General features: G+C 42.8%; 1 protein-coding gene across 1 annotated transcript; it reads left to right on the forward strand.

Annotated features, from left to right (window-relative positions):
- Positions 1–1,599: 1,599 nt before the first annotated feature.
- On the forward strand, positions 1,600–20,615 carry LOC131286108 (heme transporter FLVCR2). The gene is made up of 9 exons (XM_058314987.1): positions 1,600–2,849; positions 3,277–3,391; positions 6,458–6,560; positions 8,513–8,737; positions 18,548–18,689; positions 18,893–19,083; positions 19,678–19,802; positions 20,024–20,134; positions 20,238–20,615. Exons 1-9 carry the CDS (start codon positions 2,708–2,710, stop codon positions 20,509–20,511), a joined length of 1,428 nt encoding a protein of 475 aa, XP_058170970.1. The 5' UTR covers positions 1,600–2,707; the 3' UTR covers positions 20,512–20,615.
- Positions 20,616–24,614: the final 3,999 nt, after the last annotated feature.

The following is a 24,614-nucleotide window of genomic DNA, read 5'->3' on the forward strand; positions in this document are numbered from 1 at the left end:
GTTCGTTTCTTCCCGAAAGTCCATCCCGAAAGTACCTTGCACAGAATTGAAACGAAAAGAGATCGAGCGCCGTTTTTGCTCTACTTGTTTTTTGTTAGTTTTCGCTTAGCTTTTTATTTGATTTAAAATTGAAAAAGTTTCATATCGGTCGTACTAAGTGCTTAGAAAGGATCGCACGAAGTAGTTTCCTTTCCTCGTCCCATTATTGAACAATGGTTGAGCGGAGAAAAATGGCTTCAACAACACCGAGCTGTGGCGACAACAGAATAATAAAAAAGGCACACTAGTGATAACTCTTTCGCCCGAACATCTCCACTTTCCACAAAAAGGCTCCCTTCCGCGGACGTTCGGGAAAATGGATGCCTATTTGCGCCACCAACCCGAGTAGGGTTCCTGCTTTCTTTCCCGCTCGGAAAGATTCTACTCGTTGCAAAGAAACTCAACTTACTGTCGGGCGGAAATGCAATTTATATTTCACACCGTAATTATGACACCGCAGTTTGGTCTCGTGGCCGAAAATTCGCGGCGCGTACACGATGTAACCATTTTTCCCTTTTCCCCGGTACGTGAGCTTTTCCCCCCACGGCGGCGCAAAAACGAATCACGTGGCAGCAATTGCACCTCGCGCGAGGCACGTGTCAGGATTGCTCAAATTACGCGACACTAATGGTTTCCGAGCCGGGTGAACAATATCTCCGACCCGCAGCAAGTGTTGTTGATGTCACTAGGAGTTCTTTTTTTTTTGCTGCATTTTCTTACCCGAGTTCCAAAAAACCAGCCACCACTTTACAGTAAAGCGTTCCATCTTCAGACAGCTTCCATTCGTTTCGACCTCCAGGGAAATTGACTTTACATACAAATAGAACAAACAGTAACGAAGCACAGAATCACTTTACGTGATTTGGCAGCAAAAGTAGCAAAACGGGGAAACGTAATCCCTTGTCGTTCGGCAGCACGTTGGTGAAGTATTTTCTCAAAGTAGCTTAATTTTTTTTTATTTATCTTCGCGATTACAATTTACGAGACTATAAATAGAAGTTTTGCCTTCGGGTTTGATACTCTCCGGAGCCGAAGGAACGCCGAGATTCTTGTGCAAGAAAAACTTCGATTGCGTAAAATGCAGCTAATCCTTTACTTTGACCGGAAGGGAGTCTAAAGTGAGCCATCTTTTATCATCCTTATCAACACGTTTCATACACGAGGGAACTTTCAGGACACACTACTAATGCGCCAGCTTTGTTAAGGGGATTAGCCGAGCATGAACATTTGTAGCATAGTTTGGACAATTTTCATCGTGGGTATCATATAAAGGATAGGATATTTTATCAATTTTTATGTTCATTATCGTTATTTAAACTTGATAAGGATATTTCCTATCAACTTATTTTAGTTCAATGTTTAAGAGACGAATTTTGAACAGAAATACTTCTTTAAAAATGTTTTTACTTGACAACCGTCTTATTCCTAGATGTCCTTCCCGTTGCGCAACTTTTTATAAAAGGATAACATATTGCGTTACAGAAAAAGACAAGTAAACATGACAAGACAACAACATAGTACACTTTCATCATATTGTTTTCTCTCGTTTCGCAGGACTATCGTATCATCTGCTGCTGCTTTTGCTGCCACCATTCTACCGACGGGACGGTAGAAAAATCCATTATTGTACCGCCCTAGGCCAGCTTTCCTTCAGGAAGGGCATGCAACGAACTCTAAAGCTAGCGCCTCGACCAGAGTGCACTTTCTAAAAATACACATCAGCACCGAAACCCCCATCGCCGGGATCAACCGTCCCTCCGCTGCGCGTCCTTGAGATAAAATCGAAGATTAGCATCACCACAGCTCGCTCCGGAGCATAATGTTGGCGTAATAAACGGCGACAAGACTGGCCCAGTTTGGGCGGATCTAGTGCCGGGGGGTGGATGAAATAAATCAATAGCTGCATTTCAATATTAATAAGCCGCTTTTGTCTGCGCTGCTGCGGTACCTCCGAGAGGAAACCGATTCGAGGGAAAATAATTTTATATGCGCCGCAACGTGAGGTAGCTTTCGAGCACGTGAAAACACACACGGTAGAGGATGCTGCTCTGATGGAGACGATACTGTTGGAAGCGAGTATTTACATCCAACGAGGGTAATTGGCAACGAAGGAAAACGGAGCCAAGAAAGTCTTGCTAGAATACGATCGATCGAATGCAAGCCGTACGAAACCAAGAAGGAAAAGAAGCTCACCAGGTCATACAGTTGGAGGAAGCGATCCGTTTTATGGAACCGTTGCAGATATAGAGAGAAATAAAAACGTTTCTAATGAAATGTAACATGACAATAAGTCCAGTACCTTACTATCACTTTTAATATTACTGTTACCAAAATACGTGAGATTGCTCAGAGAAGGAGAGAAATTTTAAACAAACGCTCTGTCAACAGACGGAAAATCAACGGAAAGAACTCTGGAAACACTTTTAAAAGAAACTTTCCCGGCAAACTATACCATAACTCCCGGAGAGTTCGGAGAAGTCGAAGGAAAAAAAGGAGGAAATAAAATAAACGGCATGAAAAAGTGGTAAACTTTTCCCCTTTTCTCAAGAGCGTTTACAAGGAAAAGAATAAACCAAACAATACAAAGCGTGTCGTCGTCGCCCTGACTTACTGACACAGTACCGACGAGGTATCATCATCAACATCATCATCATTGTCACGTGTCGAAATGGATCTGAAACATTCCAACGTGCCGGAAGTGACGGTCGTAGCCGACGCTTACATGCCCGGCAGCAAGTCATCGGATTTGATCAAACCACCGGCAACGAATGGGTCGAGTGCGACACTCGACAAGCCAGCGCTGGCACCCGGTAAGTACACTTCGTTCCCTTTCATCCATCTTATCTTGTATAAAGATCTACTGGAATGCATGCAGAATTTAAAATATACTTTTATATTTTTACCTACATTCAATTAAAGGTTAAAATTTGAACTTATTTGTTAAAATATTAAATCAAATAAAAAAAATGACAGAGCCTTAAGAGTTTTGCGCATATTTTCTAAAAAAATAAAAGTGTTTAAAAAACCTTAACAAACTGGTCAAAATAACAATTATAAGCAAGCAAAGTTGTTTGTACTGCGAAATCAATCACTCAATGAAAAAAGGCCTCTCTTCGAGGCCCCAGTTAAAATCCCTCGGGGCCCATTAGTAATCCCATATCGCCCCCCCCGTCCCATATCCGAGATGTCAGTCAAGCCCCTCGACTTAATCAATCCAATTTTCCCGCTCATTCACAGGTGAGTTCCGGGTTTACAAACGGCGCTGGTTGGTGCTGGCCATCTTCGTAATGTATTCCGCCTCGAATGCACTCCAGTGGATCCAGTACAGTATCATCGCGAACATCGTCCAACGGTAAGTTACCGAAGCTTCTCCAGTGGATCGTGATCCCATTCGCCCTACGGGTGAGTTCTATCGAACCGAACACAATCCCTTTGGCAGTATCCGACTCAACCTACATGGACGTCCCATGGTCGTGCGGTGTTGATTGGTGCGCGCTGCTTTCCAGCTCCTTCAGAGAACGAAGGATCCGTGTTTGCACTGCTTTCAAAAGCGAACGGAAAACCCTACGTGACCGGTTTTGAGCGATTTTTGTAGTGGGAGTTTTATTTGCCGTCCATCCATTCTTCTACGGTTACCGAAAATCCCAAAACCACCACCAGGCGCCTCCATTGGAGCAAGATGTTGACCGCTCGATGTTGGGGTTTTTCGTTTTTTCCTCGTCCAACAGCACCACGACGATGAACGATTTTTCCGGCAAGCGGTTTTAGATTATTCTTTCCATTCAAAGGCGATTTTTGATGCGCATCACTGTTTTCGGAAAGTTCTTATCTTTCATGGGATCCCTTAAAGTATTACACCTTCTGAACGAGTCGTGCGTTTATACATTCCCCACGTTGATTCGAGAACTTTGCTTAGCGATCATGTTGGAAAAAACAAACACCCGGGAAGGTCGTTCTTCAATCTGATAATATTCCAAGGTGGCACCACCCCTTGATTGTTTTCCATTGCATTGATCAACAAACAAATGAGGCCTCGGGATCCTATCTTCCCTAGTATTGGTGAGGTGGCTGAAGAAAAGTGGAAACGACCCAAGAGAACCCATATCGAGCCCCATTGGAAAGCTACGGTCACCCAAAAGATAAGCTGGCGAAAGAACGTGAGAAGGAATTTTAAATTACAATTTACCAAACGAAAAAGCCAAAAACAGTCTCCTCTAAACGTTGGGTTTCAGATTCGTTCGTTGTACGCGAGAGCACACCTTTTCCACCTTATGGGAAGTGATTTCGTATCTGGTGTACCTTTTTGCTGGTTTTTGCAAACACGGAAATGAATCTTTTCTTTTCTTGTTGGGATGACTGGTTGCTTTTTTTACCTCTTCTCCTTTTTGGTCATGAAAAGCGAACACGTTGTACGCTGCAAACATTCCTCAGTACGAAGGAAAAATATTTAAATACAGATCGGCAGCACAATGGCGCCATCGTGGGGTTAGAATTTTGGGTTCACATAGTTTGCACATGTTTGACGAAAAACAACAAGCAAAATAATGGGGAAAAAAGTTGAGATTCGAAATAAATAGTCAGCTCAATTGTTTTCATATTCATTTAACTGAACCCTTTGCACCTAAAACCAACAAAATTATATTCAAAATCTCAAATATATTTTACTACAAAATTTGTTTGAACGTTTATGAAAGGTACCGTCGTTTTCATTAGGATACGCTATTTTTAGTATAGAAATGCATCGATTGAAATTCAAATTAAAAAAAACTGCTAGCACAGACATGCAGCGCGATTTTCTATTCTAATGACATTCAATTAGATAGCTTATACGGTACGCTTTACCATGTTTTCATTAGCTCGCCGATCCCGCACTCCGTTTAAATGGTTCTATTTCCGGAAAGGTTGTCCTCCGGCGAAGGCAATAACTTTACGCGAACGCCCACATTTGCTGAGTAGTCCACGCGCGGAAAACCAATCTATGACCGCTATCAAACACATCAAACGATCCCATTTTCCACTCTCGATATGGAAATGTCACCATCGGTAGGGCGAGCGTAAGATATGAGCACACACTGGTGACCTTTCCGGACACCGGAACCGAACAGTGACACTCGGGTGGAATGAAATAGGGATAGATGGCAGGATCGGTAGCATTGACCAGGGGTTGGCATACATTTTCTTAAAAGGGTCAGATGATTAAAAATAAATCGAAAGCGCGGACCAGCTACCTTAAACGAAGATTTAATGTTTTAAAAGTAGAACTAAACCTTTTTGAAAGGAGTATCAACTATCTAAATAGTAAAGTTAAGTTCAACATATAAGTTTTAGTTTGTTGTACTGTTAATTAATTTCTTTAATTGTATTTGAAATTAATTATCTACCCAAATTATTTTAAAATATCTTGGTTTTACTGGCATACTCTCAGTAATTAAAATAACTCAGCTACGAGAAATTTTCAATGTTTAATATTTTGAATGTAGCTATTTTGGATGGAAAGTAAACGAGTTTTTGCACAGGATTTTGGACGAGATTAGGCCATTTTAGAACAATGAATAATGCAAATACAATATAGAAAGTCTATCAAAAAGTATACGAAGAATCCACCTGTTATTGAAAACCACGATCGATGATTGCAATCTTTATTTTTGGGAAAAAACAAACCTGACACCATGAACAAATCCGTTAAAATGGATGAGAGGATAAATTGAGATGGATAAAATCAGTAGGCTGCCCTTTACTTTGCCGACCCCTGGCTTAGACGATGGGAGCTTAATTCAGGTCCAATGTTTAATGGCCTGCCTTTACTGGCTGACCATATCCGGTCAGGTTTCGACGGCGGAGGCCGCTCCGATCGACGTGGGAAATTCGATTTATAATGCAATTTTCCACCGTTCAGCCCTATCGGAAAGTGATCGGTTCAATTAACAATCCAGCGACTCGATAAACTGGTTGCGTGAAGGGTTACTGACTGCGTTCGTCGACAGTGAATTAAAATTACATCGCACCGGCCATGCTGCGTTGGGCTGTTTAAAGTAAATGGGCACGCCTTTTTCCACAATTGACCTTTGATCCGGCAGCCACGGACGGCAAGGGGTTTTAATTAAATATCCTTTCATCTCCGTTCCCTCTCACTTGACGTTCAGTAACTAGTAACAGTTAATGGAGGCCGATGTAAGTGACTCACTTTCTGTTCAATTTCATATGCACCCTGAACATCCCCGATGCTGCAATGGGACAATTTCGGTGTTGGTGGTTGACGCCGAAACAAAACAAAAATACACCACACTCCTAACCCACCCACGATTGGACAACGCAAATTCGACCCATTTGTCACCGGCACCTGTGAACGATGGTTGTCCCCGGGCCCCTGGAACCACAAACACAACGCGATTGCATTCCATTCTACCACCACCAACAGCTACTACGACATCACGAGCACCTGGGTCGACTGGACGTCGATGATTTTCATGATCCTCTACATTCCGCTCATCTTTCCGGCCAGCTGGATTCTGGATAAATTGGTAAGTTGCAACGGGGACGACCCCATCTGTTTTAGGACGAACGAACGAAACGTAGTTAGGGTTTGCCAGGCCATCCATACGCCATGTATGCGATGTATTGTCGGCCGCAGGTCCCACGATGTCTGCTTCCAATCGGCCACAATTTGTGGGCGGCGTAAATGTTAGATGTTACGAATACTGTACCTCCAACTAACGAACCAAACTCTTCGGTGCGGCTGTAATTCTATTAGACATTTATTCGTTCGTCACATAAATTAATGGAGTCCGGTGCTTATGACGGACGGGAACAAGCGAGCGGTGGAAATGCACAGCGGTTCCCACCGTTGTTTGGGAGTGCATAAAATGAATCCGGTTCGCAAAGGCGATGATTACGGCACTGGAGGTGAAAGTTCATTTGCAAGCCTTCATTGCAGCGGGGAAAAGAATTATCAGAAAATCCATCATGACGCGTCGGATAGAATAATGCGCTGGAAATGCATATTTCTGTGAAGCATTTTTTTTAAAGCAAGGTGAAATGCAATAATGGTTTCTAACGACATGCAAATCGGCGTGCAAAAGATGATTAATTTCATTTTGAATGCTTTTATCGTTTGAATCTCGGGTGCAAAGAGATTTTTTAATTACCGATCTGGCACAAAAACTAGTTGAAACAAAAAAAAATTAATTGCATTTATTGCAGTAGCAAAAAATGGCTTCTCCCGGTAAAAAGTTGGGACGAGACGAATAAAGTTGGTTAATTAGATATGCTTACGTTACGTATCAGAAATTTTTAATAAGCGGTAGGAAAAGTATTGATTTTCGCTTGTATAATTAAAATTAAACATTAGTTTAGCAAAACATAAATCATGATCTTCCTTTTCGTACTACCTCAAGCAAAAGATAAAATGGTCAGTTGGTATAGAACATTAACGCAGGCGTATAAAACAGTAAGCAACATTGTGCGAGGAAAGGCTTGCTCGGTCCAGTACTACGTTTCCGGCCAGGTCGTTGCTTATCTAGCGGAAAATGTCGAATGCAAATAAATGCATCCCGGGAGGGTGAACACAGCCCGTTACAACGGAACCCATTTCCTCCGTTAATGCTTGCATCCCAACGATGTCGATTCGGACGACTGAGCATGCTTCTGAAACGCAAACTTTGTTCGCACTCCAGCTGGAAGTTGGGTGGCGTTTTTCTACACGCCGTTTTCAGAAGGCACACTGAATAGTTGCATGTCATGCGATCGGTGGCGGGAAATGTTTCCTCATTTATTTTAATGAGATAAAATCTGTCTCTTGTTTGCGCAGTGGACGAGCGATTTCGTAGTTGGAATAGAGAAATAGAACGGTAAGAAGTTATCTGAACCAACACCGTTTTCCATTCATCAGACTACTGGCAGTTTCATGTGGCTTTCTTTTCTTTCCAATGTCTCTAGTATGTGGTGACTATAAAGCTCTTCCTGAATGGAACTGTACGGCTGTGGCGTGTTACTCTGTTTCTACTGGCTCGTTACCATAGAAAAACTATATCGGAAACAGTTTTTCTTACATTTTTGCACCGTGGTAAAAATTCCCGATGGTGCATTTCTAGTCACAGCTGTTGCTGTAATTGAAATTCATGTATGCAACATGCAACGTTGTTTGACGTTGCATAAATCTGAAATGAATTTTCAAAACCACTGAATGAATGGCACTGAATTCGATCGTCAGCGGAAAAGGGATGTGCTTTCGTGTCAGCGTGTGGTTAAATTATGTCATTTAGCCAAATTGACATCAACCAATATTGATCTGAATCTTAAAAATTCTAAGATTTGCTTGATTTTTAATGTTTTAAAGGAATTTTAAAGTATTTTGTGACACTCAAATAATTTAAAGAACTGAAAGAAAAGTCCATTTGAAATTGAAGCAAATCATAGCCCTAAGATTATTGGGTTTATTCAATATTTTCTTCCCGTTTCCTGTTGCTTCCGGTAGGGTCTCCGAATTGCGGCCATCAGTGGCGTCCTGGGAACGTGCCTCGGAGCCTGGGTCAAGTGTTTCTCCGTAAGCCCGGAGCTGTTCTGGGTCGGCTTTGTCGGTCAGTCGATAGTGGCCGCCTCGCAGGTGTTCATTCTATCGCTTCCGGCGAAGGTAGCAGCCGTTTGGTTCGGACCGGATCAAGTCTCGTCGGCGTGCAGTATCGGAGTGTTTGGAAATCAGGTGAGTGCTCAACCCAGTTTATATGTTCACGTGCGATAAAGTGTCTGTCGTGTCGTTCATTCTGCTTCCTCCTTATGGTTCACGAAGGCTTTTCGCTCCATTCCATTCCCGAGGGAACAATATCGAGTTTCGGGCAGTTTCGTGCACGGTAAAGACGTTTTACTTCGCAAGTAGAAAACTTTTCCATTCTGTCACACCCGGATGCATTCGAGTGCACGTGTATTCCTTCGTCTAGAAAGTCCTGCAATTCATCATCACCCCGATGCTAAGCTGCGGCTTTCGGTTTTATTAGGACAACTTCCATTAAAAACAGAGCCCAACACCTCGCGTCGTCAAGCGAATAGTTGGTCCAATGATAATCTCCAGCCACTCCGCCACGCAACGAACGAAGCGTAGATAAATCTTCTACGGACGGCTGAAAGAAAAGTCCTTTGCACTTTAGCAACGATTAAGCCGTGTCGGATGGGTGCGAAACTTTTGCCACGACCTCCAACTCTCGCATCCGGGAACTTTTCCACAAGTCCCCACTCCCAATGGGGCATTATCACGAAAATGGCGGGCGTAAGAGCAACACTTTTCCGACTTTTCCAGCTTCCAGGTTCCATATTTCGCCCGGGTTTCCGGGCGCGCATCCGATGAAACGATGTCGAACGAAATGGGATCGAGCATACGATCGTGAAGCGATTTTGGCTAAAAGCACGAAAAATAATTATCCCTCCTTCGATCATCCCCATTTCTTTCGGCACGCAATGTGCTTCCCCATATGGAAGTGGAAAATAAATACCATACATGTACGCCCGGACGAAAAGGCCTCCGTGGGGGTTGTATTCATTTGCGAAGTTTTCACAGCTTGCGGATAAAAAACTCGTTCTGAATAAAATCCACTGCAACTTCAAACACGAACCAAGAAAACCGCAAAATTGTATAATGGTTCATTGGGAAGAAAAGCCCAGCATCCAAGGAAAACCGAGCACGAAACAATATTAAATGCATCTGTGCACTTGGTTTTATTACTCTAATTGCGTTTTATAGTTGATAAACCACATGCGTATTAACATTCTTGCGACGCTCTTGTTCATTTTATTACCATGTGGGCTGGAGAAATGTCTTGCATAGACATTAAGAATATTTAAAGATATTTTCTTTTTACCGTGTTCATGAAAATAACATATATTCAAACAAGATACTGTAAAAGAATGTATTGTATTTTCAAAAAGTTTTGATTCGATAAGATTTCAAATATACTTGAACTCATAGTTCAACCCATACAGGATATTACTTGGCATTTTAAAACCATAAGTTGCCCTATTTGGATTTTCTTTTATATGATTAACGTCCAAACTGCTTCCCGATTACCATCCATGCCATTATATTCACATCATTCAGCATTACTATCAGACTAGATGAAAAATCACCAACTCAATCGAGTGAAAATCCTATCGGAACTCAATCTGGCCGATGGCATAAAAGATAGCGTTGCATTTAAAGTTCCCTTCCATCCCATTTTATGGGAGACCAAAAAAAGAAAAAAAATACTGCTTCCTTTTGCTGTCCATCATTGATCCTTGCCATCCACACGCCGTTCAACTTTGGTCCGATATGGTGCACAAAGTCCGCCCGCGCGATGAGCTGGAGTGGAAAATGGCGAAGAAAATGGAATGCCATTCCGGCCGCTGCTTGATTGCTACCGGTGGCGCCAGTCATTCCATTGGGAAAATGCTGAAGCCGCCCGAGAGCAGCAACGATTGAGGAAATAGAACGATATAGTAAAAATACCTCATGAGCGAAAGTTGTTGATCAGAAGTTCAACAAGAGAGTGCTTAATTTTCATTATCTGCTTTGGCTTCGTTAGACCGTCGAACGGCGTTCGGAAAGAGATACAAAAAAAAACCATCAGTAAGGAAGCATCAACCCGGCAAAGATAGTGGGAAGGTTCGCAAGGAAAGCATGCGAGACTATAACAGTAGAACCGGTTAATCGTTCGCGTGCACGTGGCGGGAAGTGATCGAATAGAGAGAGCAGAGATAAGGCCACTTTCCAAGAGTTAGAACCACACTCTTCAGCTATTCCTCCATAGTCCCTAAAGCGTGGAAAAGTTGTTCAGCAAATTGGATGTTTAATGAGCGGGTCATAAAGTAGGTCTATGATACTCGCCGACTTGTTAGGCTAGCGAAATGCCCCTTCCAGTCGAGTGTTAGCCCAAGAGATGTAAACTAAACTTATAAAATGAAGCAGACCAATGTGAAGTGCGAGTGGAGCGATATTGTGGACGAGATTTAGCGCGTCTACTTATCTTCTCGATTTTTTTTTCGTGAGTCAAGTTTGATGTTGATTTTGGAAAGTAAAATAGAAGCGATATCAACGATGTGAAAGGCATTCCATTTCGAACAAACTCGTTTAACACCAGACCATGTTTGCCGTGAGTCATTAGAGTCAGTTTAACTCACGCTTGTTTGACAAATTTGTTCGGTGGTCAAAGCGATATTTACTTTGAAAGGGAAGATGCCGACAGTGCGTACGAGTTGTGAGAAGAGGATTAATTTAAGGCTCGTTTAATCCCACCAATCCGCCACAGACGATTGCGGGTGCTTTGTGTTTGAGTAAGTCTTTGGAAACGATAATTTCCTTTGGGACTCCATCCACTCAGCAGCTTCAAACCAACTATTAAAGCCACCAGCCACCCAAAACCACACGGATGTTGTCACGAACTTTCTATCCCCTCGAAGAATTTCACTCCACGACCTGGGCCTGATCTTGCCACTCGTAATCATCTTCCCTCGCGCTTTGCTGGATGCTCTTGAGCGACAGAAAGAATCCCTACCTTAGTTCCTTGAAGGTTGTGTGCACATTCGTTCGCTTCACATACGAAGTACGCTGCGCGCGGGAGAACCCCTCAACCACTCGCATGACAGGATATTACATCAATGTGCCTGCGTAGAATTATGGCTGACGCTGATCGCTGGAGTGAACGCTCGGTTCCGTACGTGGAAGAAAAGGAAAAATCAAGATGCGGAAGCGGCTTTTATGCTAATTTGATGATCCGAGGCTTCACTGTTTCCCACTATCACTTATCCCCATTTTTCCACCCTCGTGAGCATACAGAGTCGCGATTTTAAACCTCAAACCTCGGAGTTTTTCCCTCCAACCTGGGCTTCGTTGTTGAGTTGTTGTTGGCAGCCCTTGTCTCAACGGTGGTTTCGAGTCCCGCGTGGTGCTGCTGGTAATCGATTTCCAGTGAGAAAATTGAATTCCATTTGCACGTGCCTGCGAAAACCGAAATTGGTTTTTGCAATGGATTACCCTGATTTCCCCCCACAAGGTAAAAATCAATGACGCAATATCACATGAAACTACAAAAATTTGTCCTTTATTTATTTGAACCAGGGGAATTACATTCCTTTTATTTATAAAGACATTGTTTAATCTCCCAACAAGTTTTTTCCGATTTAAGATGAATAACATAATTAAAATAAATGCCTAATGTAGATGTAATCATTAAGGTGTGTGGGCAGTAACAAGTATGGTTTAACTGAATAGACACGGAATGAGGTCTGAAGCTTATGAATTCTTCTCATAGTAATTAAGTTTCAGAAAGCTCTTGTAATGTTTCCTTTCGGCCACAAACTACTGCTTTGGTTCGTACACTCCGAAGCTCATGAACTCAACGGAACGTCACAAGACGTCACACAACGTTTCCCACATTTCTCCTCCCGAGCCCACTGCTTGGAGTAGATTAGGCCAGACAACGTTCGCTCATACCATGAAACCAATCAGCGTCACCTTGGGACAGGCGGCATAACGAGAAGATCATACCGCGATCCTTGTTCACGCCGTGTGCCGTCACCGGCTGAACGCAGCATAATCAGCACCGGGAAGGCAAGGATACATGACCCTGGCCACGGGCTGTCAGTTTTCCCAGCTCACGAACCGTTCCGGGGGAGTCGGAGCATGAAACGACACCGAAGCGTAGGCCATCGGCAAAAGCTGATTTATATCGCGAATCGCGTTGATTGCTACGCGTCTTTTATTTGCTGGCGGCAAAAGTGGCAATCGAGAGAGAGAGAGACAGCGCCTCCTGCGATCGAGGACATCGGTAACACATTTCTCAACAACTTCCCGTTGGGTTGGGTGGGTATTTCGTGGTAGCGGTTGAGCGCCAGCTGGTATGGAAGTTTATGTTCGAGATTGATTATTACCATGAGTCAAACGAACAAAAACAACCGAGGCGAAATGTGGAAATGAAGATGCAAGGAGTACTGGGAAATTTATCACCTCAATTTCGTCTCAAAGCGAAAGCGTGAAAAAGTGTTTCTTCCTTGAATGGCGTCCTTGAGGTTTATCATTTTCGTTCAATTTTATTTCCTGCATTTTTCGGCAGACACATTACGTTGCATTTCCTAAACATTTCCAAATGTGAATGTATCGTAGGTAGTCGGGAAGTAGTTCCCACGACTCTGCGTGCATATATTGTCTATGATATATATGATGTTATCTCCATAAATAACATTTTCTGCTTTGATAAATGTTTCGAAATTAACGTGATTTTCCACCTATCCTGTCATATGGAGTGGAAATAGTTAAGCTTCTGCAGATTCGTATTATTATAAATTGTTCTAGGAATTGCTCTCCCGGTCAGTCGACAATAATATGGCGTCCTATTTCCCGCCACTAGGCTGGTTATGCTTCGGTGCGTGGAAATTGCTTCCATGCCTGACATCCAGGCGCGCGTACACACACATAAAAGTGGTTCGTTTTTCCGGGACCCTAGCGCGCCGCATGGTAAATAGGAATCCACTTAAGGAGATTATCGAAACAAGTGGGGTCCCCTATTGAGCTAGCGAGAAGAATTGAAGAGCAACTTGACATCGTCCATTGACGGATGTTACTGCATCCGATGGCTCGTTGGGACGATAATAGGGGAAGTGCCATCGGTGGCGCAGGAGATGTAAAGCAATTTGGTGGGCAAATTGACAACAGCTTTGCTAAACAATTGGAGTACCATCGAGAGCGTTTTCAAGTATGGATATTGATTTCGTTAGGAGAGCAGTGAATTTATGTATTGTACCATTTAGTATACTTCGATTTTCTTTTTAAACGTGTTTATGCTACATACTACAGCTTAATTTTTTGTTAGCTAATTCATTCTACCAATTTAAACTACGTTTTAAAATGGTTTAACGTTCCTGTTGATTTTATTTCACGAATATTGAACAGCAGAATGATAAAATGATGTAATTGAGATTGATGTCAATAAATCATTTCCGGGAGGAAAACTACCAACATAGTGATTGAGTTTGTCTCTTGCAGGTCATTGACTGTGAAGTAACGGCATCCATCGTCCCAGTAAATCTGGCAGTAATTTAATTGAGTCATTGTACTCTCCGATGTCCATCCTAATCCCGTCCGGAAATCGAGCTGACGGGCTCAATTTTTATGCCATGGAGGGGATGAAAATAAAAATCCATTTTCATTTCATAGCTAATTCCAATTCCCCAAAAAGCTTTCCCCTGAAAGGGCGAAATCGGTGGCTGAGAAAAAATGCACCGCCGGTCCAATTACCATTTTACCTATGTCCGGTCGCTCTGGGGGGAACTACGGTCACAACATTGTACCCACTGGGATCCCTGAAACGCATCGTTGGCATCGACTAACCTTCGAGCAATCCATTGGTGCCCATTTTAGTGCACAAATTCAGTTTTATTACACTCCCCGTAAACACTCCGCTCGTCGTTTGATGCGATTGATGGAATTTGCGAACGATTTGAGACCGTGGACCGTGATCGGTTTTCCCAATTCCCGTCTGCCCAGTTGGCTTCCAATGGTGAGAGATTGAAAATATGTATCCGAAAAAAAGGGAACAACATTAAAGGAACCTTTTCTTTTCGCCGACTTTTCGTCTGAAACCATCTCAAATCTCGGTAAAGCATTTGTGGACCTTTCAACCTTCCAAAGGAAAGCACTCTTTTTGTCGACAATGCAGTATTTGGACGAGAGTATTTGTTAGCACCTTCATTTCAACACCGCACTTTCTATGAAGAGAAGGTCTGTAGGGGTCTTCTCAGAAGCATTGTGAGAGTAGTGCCTTCAAAAGGATTCGTAAATTAAGTTCTTTTTGTGCAGAATAACGGAGTTAAATTGATGGAAGTCCACACAAAAACTCGTACATTTGTACCAGACAGACACTTTGTAACACTTTCGACAGCAGATGGCCTGCAGTAAAGCCGATTATGTGTCCATCTTCCATGCAACTGCTTTCTTAGAAAGAGGATTTCCAATATTCCGCCATAGAACGTCATTGCAAAACGAGAATTTTCAGCTGTCCATAATAGTTTTTTAGTTTTGTACATTAAGTAAGTTTTCCAAACATTATTATAACCATAGCTCTTGAAACAATTCATCATTAATTCGTCATTAATTTTTCCACCAGTGAAGAGGGAACTTTCTTTAGTAGGTTCGCTTTTGAGATGTAGTGGAAAAACCAATCGTTTTCTTCTCCAAAAACCTCAATATTTTACGACAAAGAAACCAAGCGAATGCACGCAACTGAAGTATGGCGATACGATTCAGCATAAAGAAAAGTTTTTACGCAAACGTTGCCATTTATTTTACCTTTCAGAAGAGATTACATGTAACGCAATCCGCTGTCGAGCAGTGGACGTAGTATCCTGCTTGCCAAAACCTGGGATAAAGAAGGGACATCCCTTTCGTCTTCCATGTGGAACAATTCCGGACCATAAATCATCAATCTAATCACGCTCGACCACTGCCGACTTGCGTGAGATCCGGGTAGAGCGCGCCCGGTTTGCAGATTGGAATCCGGCGACCAAAGGAATTCCTATCATACACGGTGACTAGTACCTTCGTGACGTGCTGGAAGAACAATGGCATCACTTCGAACCATTCATGTTTCTTTTTCGCACCAGTTCAGATGTCCTTGAGCATGACGCGTTTTGGGTTTATTTCGTGCAGGCGCATAGAAAACCCTCTTCACGAAACTGATCGAGGAAGTATCGTAGCCTTAACTCTGCATTGGCTTAGCTGTCGACTCTTTTTCGGTCAACTTCCCTGTAATGTACTGCAGCACAGCGATGGCTTCGCAATGAAGGCACATAGGTAGTAGACTCTATGCCGCTTGTCTATTGACGAAACGCTCACACGCATTTTCCCGAAACCACACTCGGAAAAGCAATGCTTTTTTTTTAGTTTTTTTAGCAAAAAGCTTTCCTCCATGTGCGTGTCCGCACTTTATCAGAAGAGAAACAGCCGCACTCAATTTTAAGCTGTTGAGAGAAGAGAAAAAAAAGGTGGAAAACGACTATTCAGGCTTTTCCACTCAACCGTACGGAAAAGAAAAAAAAGAACAAAACAATTGAACGCTAACACAAAAAAAGTCCTGATCAACGCACTTTCATCCAGACTCGCTGTTCCAAGAAAGGAGGAGAAAAGGCTATCGAAAACTACCGCAACCGGTAAGTGAGAGGAAATGGAAAGTATCGATCGTTTTCCTCCTTTTTCTTCGCTGCTGCAAATGCGAATGACAAACGATTGCGAGCCCAAAATTTTCCCTCCCATCAAGGCAAGTTTTATCGGACTCACGCATTCGCTTTTTTGTGACATATTTTTGTCATTTTTTTTTATCCCGCCCCGATCATAAATATGATCGATACATTTTGGTCAGAAGGAATTTAAGGATGAAAATCGCATTTCAATTTTACCGTAATTCTTTCGTTCGCACAGTGGTGCGAGTGGGTGGGACAACTTTTGACCAACAAGTTTCCACTTTTAACGCAGCACGAGCTCCACTGACGTTGAAATCGATTCGTCTGTCTGCGGTTTTGTAAATCGAATTGATTTATTGGTTGTCAACTCTTCAACTACCCTGGTATACTTCCTTGATCGTTGGGCTGATGTGACATTTTTTCTCTCCGTACACGAAAAGTTGCTCTTCATACAGTGTTACTCGATTTTAAAAGTACAATATTGGACCAGTGTGTTTGATAAACATTCGTGACTTTAAACAAGTTTGACATAACTTTAAAAAAAAGGTCTGGAAAGTAGCGTCTGCTACAGAGAAAACTTTTCATATTTTAAAAGCAACACAAATCGGTACGCGAATACCATGGCATGTCGGCTTGGCGAGAGATTTATGGAAAGCCGCATTCAAATAAACGTGTGACTTTCCATCCTTACCCCGTTTTTCTCTTTTTGCGGGGAATTCTACCTATGCATGAATGTTAATATCCAGGGTACTTAATCAAGTAAATGTGGTAATTTTCTCTCCATGTATAAAGGCAATAAAATATAATAAATTGATATCACAAAACAAAGGCCCATGCGTTGCCATTGCGTATTGATCGCAATTCAGATTTGTATGTTGTAAAAGAAAAGTTTCAAAAGAAAGAACTATAAGAAAATTAAAAAATAAACATTTCGCACCTTTTCTCATGAAATTAAATTTCAGACGATTACAAAATAAAAAACAACTGTTGATTTAAACTAACTGTAGTTAAAACTGTGAAAAACTAAATCCATAGCATCAAACTAGTAATTAACTCCAAGCTACATAAATTTTACTGATTTTAAATATGGCTAAATGCAAAATGGAAAACAAATTTGTACGAAAACCAACTGTGGACATGTGAAAAAAAAGATTCAATAACTGTTGCGGGTGTGAACAATTTTTCATTGAGGATAATTATATATGTAATCAGCATGGAGCACACACACACAAACGTTCACTCACCAATTTCCCAAAAGAACACCAGCTGTAAACGATGGTTGTCCATCATTCCGAGTGTCACGTACTGTCGCGCACCACATTCATCAAACATGGCTGGCGCTGTTGTATCGCCTACCGCGCTCCCATTCGTTCAACAAATTCGCGCAGTGTATGAATAATTTAAAATATGTTTAATTAAACGCCTTCCGTCCTTCCGGAGGGGAACTCTTTCCCTCTCCTCCTGTCTGCCATCAAGTCTGGAAAAAGCGGCAGCGTAAACGATCGTTACTTTCCCTTCCCCGAACCGGTGGAAAAGCGCTTACGAGGGTGGTTTTTAGCGGAACCACGGGAAGCGAAATAATTTATCAACTTACGGAAGCCTGACCCTTTGCCCTTCCCCCACTATGGAGGTTTTCCCTGGTTTGCCGGCCCTTCCGTGAGCTTTTTTCCGATGGTTTGTTTCCCTTCGTGCTGCTGTAAATCAATCTCATTTTACATAGCACCAGAAGAAGGGCTGACACGGTCTCATCTACATCATACACACACACACACAATCACGCACAAACGCGTACACTTTCAAATGAGCTGCAAGGATGCATGTTTTTCCGGCTACAGTAGGCGTCTGTTTTCAGTAGCCTGCTTTGAAAAGGAAATAATCACTCTCGACGGAGAAAAGCACAAAGCCACACGCAAATATGCAAAGCACGGCGGGAAACGATACGGTGTAGGGTTTATTTTCGTACAGATTAAACCGAACAACCGATGGGCGTTTAACGCTAGGAAAGAAAAAAAAGGATTCGCTTTAGTCCTGGGTATGATAGTTCCCTCCTATTTTTCCATTTGCCGAGAAAATGGGACGTAAAGTCCCAATCCAAACGAACAAAGTGAAACCAAGGAACGGAAAAGGAGGTTTGGGAGGAAATTTATTCGATTTAATTTAAACCGTTCCCGCTACAGCGACATTCCGAGGCCTGAACCTCCCACTCGGGAAAGCTCGCTGCCCTTTTTCGGGTAAAGCCCCTCGTCGTTTATTTCCTTTTCTGAAAGTTTCCCTATTTTCCCCTCTTTTCTCTTTTTTTTTTTTTGGCTAGCTTGGCATAGCGGTCGGCTTTCTGGTGCCGCCGATGCTGGTGGAAAACCATGACGACATCAGTCTCATCGGGAACGATCTTCGGCTGATGTTCTACATCGTGGCCGGCTTCACGACCGTGCTCGTCGTTCTGGTGTTGTTCTGTAAGTAGTCGTCACACGGCCAGCGGGGGGTCATTTCGGGCATTTATTTCCGCACAAACAAACCACCGAAAGTCTCGGGCGATTCAACGAAACCCAAAATATGACCACCGACGTCAGCTGGCAGGCTGCACTCGGTTCCGCTTCCGGGACTGCACTTCCAGTTAATTAAAAATCTTCTTCATTTTTCTCACTCTAATTACCAGTCTTTAAGGCGGCCCCACCGACTCCACCGTCGGCCGCCCAGGAAGCCACGAAAACGCCCAACCCGCTGCAATCGTCACCGTTCCTGCACTCGATCAAGCGGCTCATGCTTAACCGGAACTACGTGCTGCTGCTCATCTCGTACGGCATGAACGTTGGCGTGTTCTACGCCATCTCGACGTTGCTGAATCAGGTATGACTCACTACCACCACCCAACCCAACTCACCTCTCACGCCAAACCACAACCGAACGTTCCATCCGGCAACAAATGTCGCCAACGGCGTAGCAAAAGGGATTGTCGCTCCGGTTGCCTACCCTGCAGGCGTATTGGGGAACCTTCGTTAATTCGTGATCCTAGTTGTCGTCGCAAGCTGGGATTTTCGGCACCCAAACTGGCTTCCCGATACGTGCCGCATGATCCATCATAAGCTTGAGGATAAAATGAACTTTCGACATCATTAATTAAGTTATTTTCTCATTAGTTTCTTTTTGTTCCCTGTGAATCGCACTCTCTCTCTCTCCCTCTGATCTCACTTGCTAAACGAAACGTCATGGTAATGATACAGGGAAAAAAAGAAACATAGAAGGTTAACTCTTCCTAACGAATGAAAGGGTCGAGGGTGGACACGATTTAATCCCGTACGTGCTCCAGTGACAGATGTCACTTGGAAAAAGGGGATTGTTCTCCCCGCTTACAAAAACAACCAGGCGAGGGATGAGGTTGAAAAGTTCCATGCTACATCATTGCAATCATTTCTGTTTATCCTCCGTTCCATCCTCGAACAGATCGTCCTTACGCACTACCCGGGACACGAGGTAGATGCAGGCCGGATTGGTGTTTGCATCGTGTTTGCCGGAATGCTCGGTTCGGTCGCCTGCGGCGTCGTGCTGGACAAGACGCATCGTTTCAAGTAAGTACTAGCGTGTCGTGGGGATTTTCCTAGACCATAGGAGCTTTCCCGGCTGGAAGGAAAGATTATAAGACTTTAATATTTGATGTTGTAAAAAATAATCTCATCTATTTTTACCTCCAATCGTTGTAAGCCAAAAATAGATAAATACCTGAATGTACTGATACACCTTTCTCGAAGATTTACATGCATTACTTCAAACCTTGCTTCCATTCTTTCAGAGAAACTACGCTAGCCGTGTACATATTCACCATGATAGGCATGTGGATCTACACCTTCACCTTATCCGTCGGTCACATTGCGGTGGTGTACGTCACCTCCGCCCTGTTGGGGTAAGCTCTAGGCGAGGTTTAAACCCCCTGTTAATACCCTCTCTGACCGACCAAGCAACCTGTTGCTTAACGAAATATATCTCTTCTGCTCGTTCTCCGGTAGCTTCTTCATGACCGGCTACCTTCCCGTTGGGTTCGAGTTTGCGGCCGAGCTGACATACCCGGAGCCGGAAGGTACATCGACCGGGCTGCTCAATGCGGCCGCTCAAGTGTTCGGCATCACCTTCACCATGCTCTACTCGGAGCTGCTCAACACGAACGGGGACATCGTGGCCAACGTGACGATGGCTGTGATGCTGCTCGTCGGTTCCGTCGTGACCGCCGTCATCCGGTCGGACCTGCGGCGCCAGGCGGCACAGAACCCGCAAAATCCGTAAGCTGAAAGCGTCCCACGAACGGCGGGTCACTCGAAAGTTAAGTCAAACGTCTAGCCGAAGTTGTTTTGTTATCTCTAGTAGCGTCTCAACCGGGAATTGGTATTTTAGGAGTAGTTTATTATCGTTTTACTATTATTTGTTGATTTGCTTTAATTGAATTTAATTGTTAAAATGATTTTACATAATCAATAGGTTTGATCGTCAGACTCGTAAAGTTACTTCTCTAATGATCAAACTTGTCGAAAAGTTGAAACCGGGAAAAGATTATTCTTTACACCATTACGTAGACTTCTTTTTCTAGATTATAAGCTACCATTCGAGTTGTTAGATTTGTTAACCAATTTAAAAAGAAAACACTTTTATCGAAACAACAAAAAACGCTACTAATGATGGATCATAAGCAGCTATAAACTCGTGCTACTGCTTATGCGGAAAACTGATCACGTTTGTTGATGATTTTATCTGAGAGATTTGAAACATTGTCGAAACAAAAGAGAAAAGCATCAAAATGAAATGATTTCACGGAATTTCACATTCATGGTTCTCATTTTCCGCTCTCTGGAACATTGAAAATCATGTGGCGATGTGAATCCGAGAAAAACTTTCCTTCAGAAATCCCACACCGTACGCAGCAAGGGTCACAACAACACAAAAGAAAAGAAAAAAAACCCCAGTAACGATAAGAAAAGCTCGTTTCTGGGGACGAAAGATTAAGAAAAATTGGTAACAAAAAGAGAGCAGCAAACTGAAAGCTGGCAACCTCTGCACAGCAGTGGCGTCAATTAGAAACTCAGCCGGGTTTTCCGGGTAAGCGTTGGCCATCGTTGGAGTGACCAAAACGGACGTTTTAGATTCTTCACTCGGTTTTTGCTCGTTTTGAAGACTGGGGTACTACAAAAAAAAAGTCCAAAAACTCCCAGAAACATTCCCGTTCCGCAAGAAAGTTCTCTCACCCGATGGACGGGGGATGATTTGGCCGTTAAATTTTTACAGCTCCCACAGTTTCGGGTTCGTAATGGATTTTCTACAATTTTTTTTTTCGTCCCCCGGAAGTGTGTTTCGGTTTTGCGGTCGGTTAGTCGCTCAAGTAGCATGATTTGAGATAGGAGTCAAGGAAGCGGGCATAACCGCCATGCTAGAAAAGGATCTTTCTTCCTGAAGAATGTCCTTCGGTAAAGGACTATCTGTTTATTTAGCCTCTTCGCCACGGACAGTTTGCTTATATTGTAAAAGCTGCTGCGGCAAACGACGCCTATCCGGTGTGACGCTTTGCAAGTACCATAACACGATGGGACAACATGATTGTAAACACCATCGCTTTTCTTTACTATTAAAGAAAAACAAGGGTTTTTTTATCGATAGTGATGCAACGTGCCCGGCTCTACAACTTGTTATTGCTGATATTGCTTACCACAACCGAACTAGAATACTTTTCAAATTCTACAGCATAACCCATCGCATTGTGGATGGCAAGAGTTTGTGTAAGAAACAAAACAGTTCCCCATGAATGCAGAGATTGGCGTTAAGTTCGAGGAAAGCAACAAACAATAACTGATGGGAAGCCCACAATTTGTCAACCTTCGTCACAGGGCATACCCAAAGGATCAGGGCAGGAGACAGGAGAAAACTCCTACAATATTAATGAGGCAATAGATCGATTTCATCCAATTAAGGCCGTCTAAGGGATAAAAGACATGATTCTAGAGTGACGCAACAAGAATTTTAAGGTTTATCTTGTTGACAACATTTGGGTCAGTTTTTGTTTTATGAGGAAAATAATGTGGAAACCATGAACACAGCTTGTAAATAATATTGGCGATAATGACTTTTCTATTATCTCACGCAGGATTAAGTTTCCTCCAGCACAGTACACCTCAATTGAGAATTATATTTGTTCCTTCAAGACATATTTTCTTATGGCATCACTAAGCACTGATGTAACAATTAAAATAACCTGTTGGTCGAACATTGTTTTCAACGACGAGAAGTCCATGATTGAAGTCAAACACAGAATGAATCTGTAGTCGTGAAGAATGGAACAGAAAGATAGAAATATGTCACCATTTAACGGACAACCGTCGTCGTTGTTCAGACCATTCCTTCGAACAACATCAGAACCGGCATCGAATCAACTTCATAAATTTCCCGCCCTGCAAACTCATTTTCCTTCTGGCAGATTCCTAGCCGTAAAATAGGGTTACACTTTGGGTGACACTCGGCCGGGCCGGGAAGGCGGTTCCGAATGCTGTCGGGCGAAACGATTCGATTCAACATCATTACGGTTTTTGGGGGTCCCCATCGTGCGTCGAAAACAACGAAGCTACCCGAGGGCGGCATAAATTGAATTTCTTCCTAGTGACCTATCTCCACGCTTCGCCACGGTGAGGTTGAAATTCTCATCGGTATCCTTGCGATGTAATCGAGAGTATTTGTCGTTCCGGGGTGGACAAGGTTCGTCGATTGTACTAACGACTCCTGGAGCGAGCCGAGGCGAGTTCAAGACCGAGACCCAACGACGCCGGAGTGCGCTTTAATTAACAAGACGATACAAACCCATCCTTGAGAGATAGAGCCTCGTGGAGGAAAAATGGTTCTCCTAGCTCCCGACTATTGATCTTGCGACTCGATTTGCACCAAAGAGTGATAAAACGTCCGACTAGCGGAGGGCGCAGTAATTGTGTTGATCGGGTAAAAGTGTCAAGTGCTCAGAAATTGAGATTGTAATTAATTTCCATCGCCATTAACGTCACGCTAGGTTGTCATCCGTCCTCGCTCGAGAGAACTTTCTTGCGCACCTCGCATCCCCATTCCAACTGTCTTTAGTTCCACCAAGTCTTGTTTTTGTTTTGCTTCGTGACTAACGAGACAACCGGCATAAATACCAAATGGATTGTGATTTAATGAATCGAACGGGGATTTGAAATGGTAACAACATCCTTAATTTTATACTAATGAATGGAATACTGTTATGGCGATGAACCAAAGAAACCCAGATGAACCGAGCATTGAAGAAAACGTAATGAACAATTTGTTCTAGAGCTGGGGCGAGTAGAAAACAAATAACAAAGCTCAAACGAATGTTTCCTACGATTCTGTTTGAAGGAAGGATGAATTTATAGAAACAAAATCGTCATGAAGTAGGTGTTTTGAAGCCAGCTGGTAGTACCGGCGAGTAGAGTTTTTAACCTTGTAAATGGCTGCATATGATAATGCAACACAGATCCATTCTGTTAGATAATTGTCTATGCAAGAAACGATTTAGTCTCTGGCGGTGAGGGTGAGTAGGTAACCTAATCGTCTAACGGCAAACCACAGCGAGAGCGACACCATTTCTCAGCCCCCAAGACACTTTAGACCGACCGTATGATGTAGTATTAGCTGTGATATACAAATAAATACATAACTAACTGCAACCTGTTGATAAATGTTGATGATCCTAGTGGAGCGTCAGTAGTAAGAAGTAGACCCACCATCGAGGGGCGTTTAGAAATAATGTGTCTAAGCGAACAGAAATAGAAAAGAAGTAAAAAAAACCAAATAAGACATAACCAGTAGAACTGTGGACAATAAAATTATTACAGGCCGAATGGGATGAGGGGACCTAGCGATCGGCACGTGTAGTGCGTATTTTCAACCCCCCCACGATCCACATATTATGCATGTATGAGTGTGTTTATTATAGAGTAATGCTTCTAGCGGAAACGTATTCGAAACAATAAAATAACTATAACTGCAACGTTATATTTACAGCCGAGGGAAGGCGATAAAACAAAATTAAGGGTGTTTGGGAAGGAAAAGCTGAAAAGAAGCAAACAAATATATATGAAAAGTAAGACTAAACAGAACAAATTTGATACCAACAAGATACAACAATGTAAGTGTTAGCATTTAGAATAGCTTGTTCCATACAGCTTCTTTCCCTCATTGGTTCCAGCGAAAAAGATCTACATGCATTTCGTTCAAAGGAACGGAATCAAAGATACAAACAAAAAAACGTAAAACATAACCTAATGACAATACACATAAAAAACCTAAGCGTGCAAAAGTCCACAGATTTCCCCTAGAGCAGATGTTTAGATATGATCGGCATTTATTTAGATTGC

The sequence above is a fragment of the Anopheles ziemanni genome, chromosome 2, assembly GCF_943734765.1.
Source record: "Anopheles ziemanni chromosome 2, idAnoZiCoDA_A2_x.2, whole genome shotgun sequence".
Classification (NCBI taxonomy): domain Eukaryota; kingdom Metazoa; phylum Arthropoda; class Insecta; order Diptera; family Culicidae; genus Anopheles; species Anopheles ziemanni.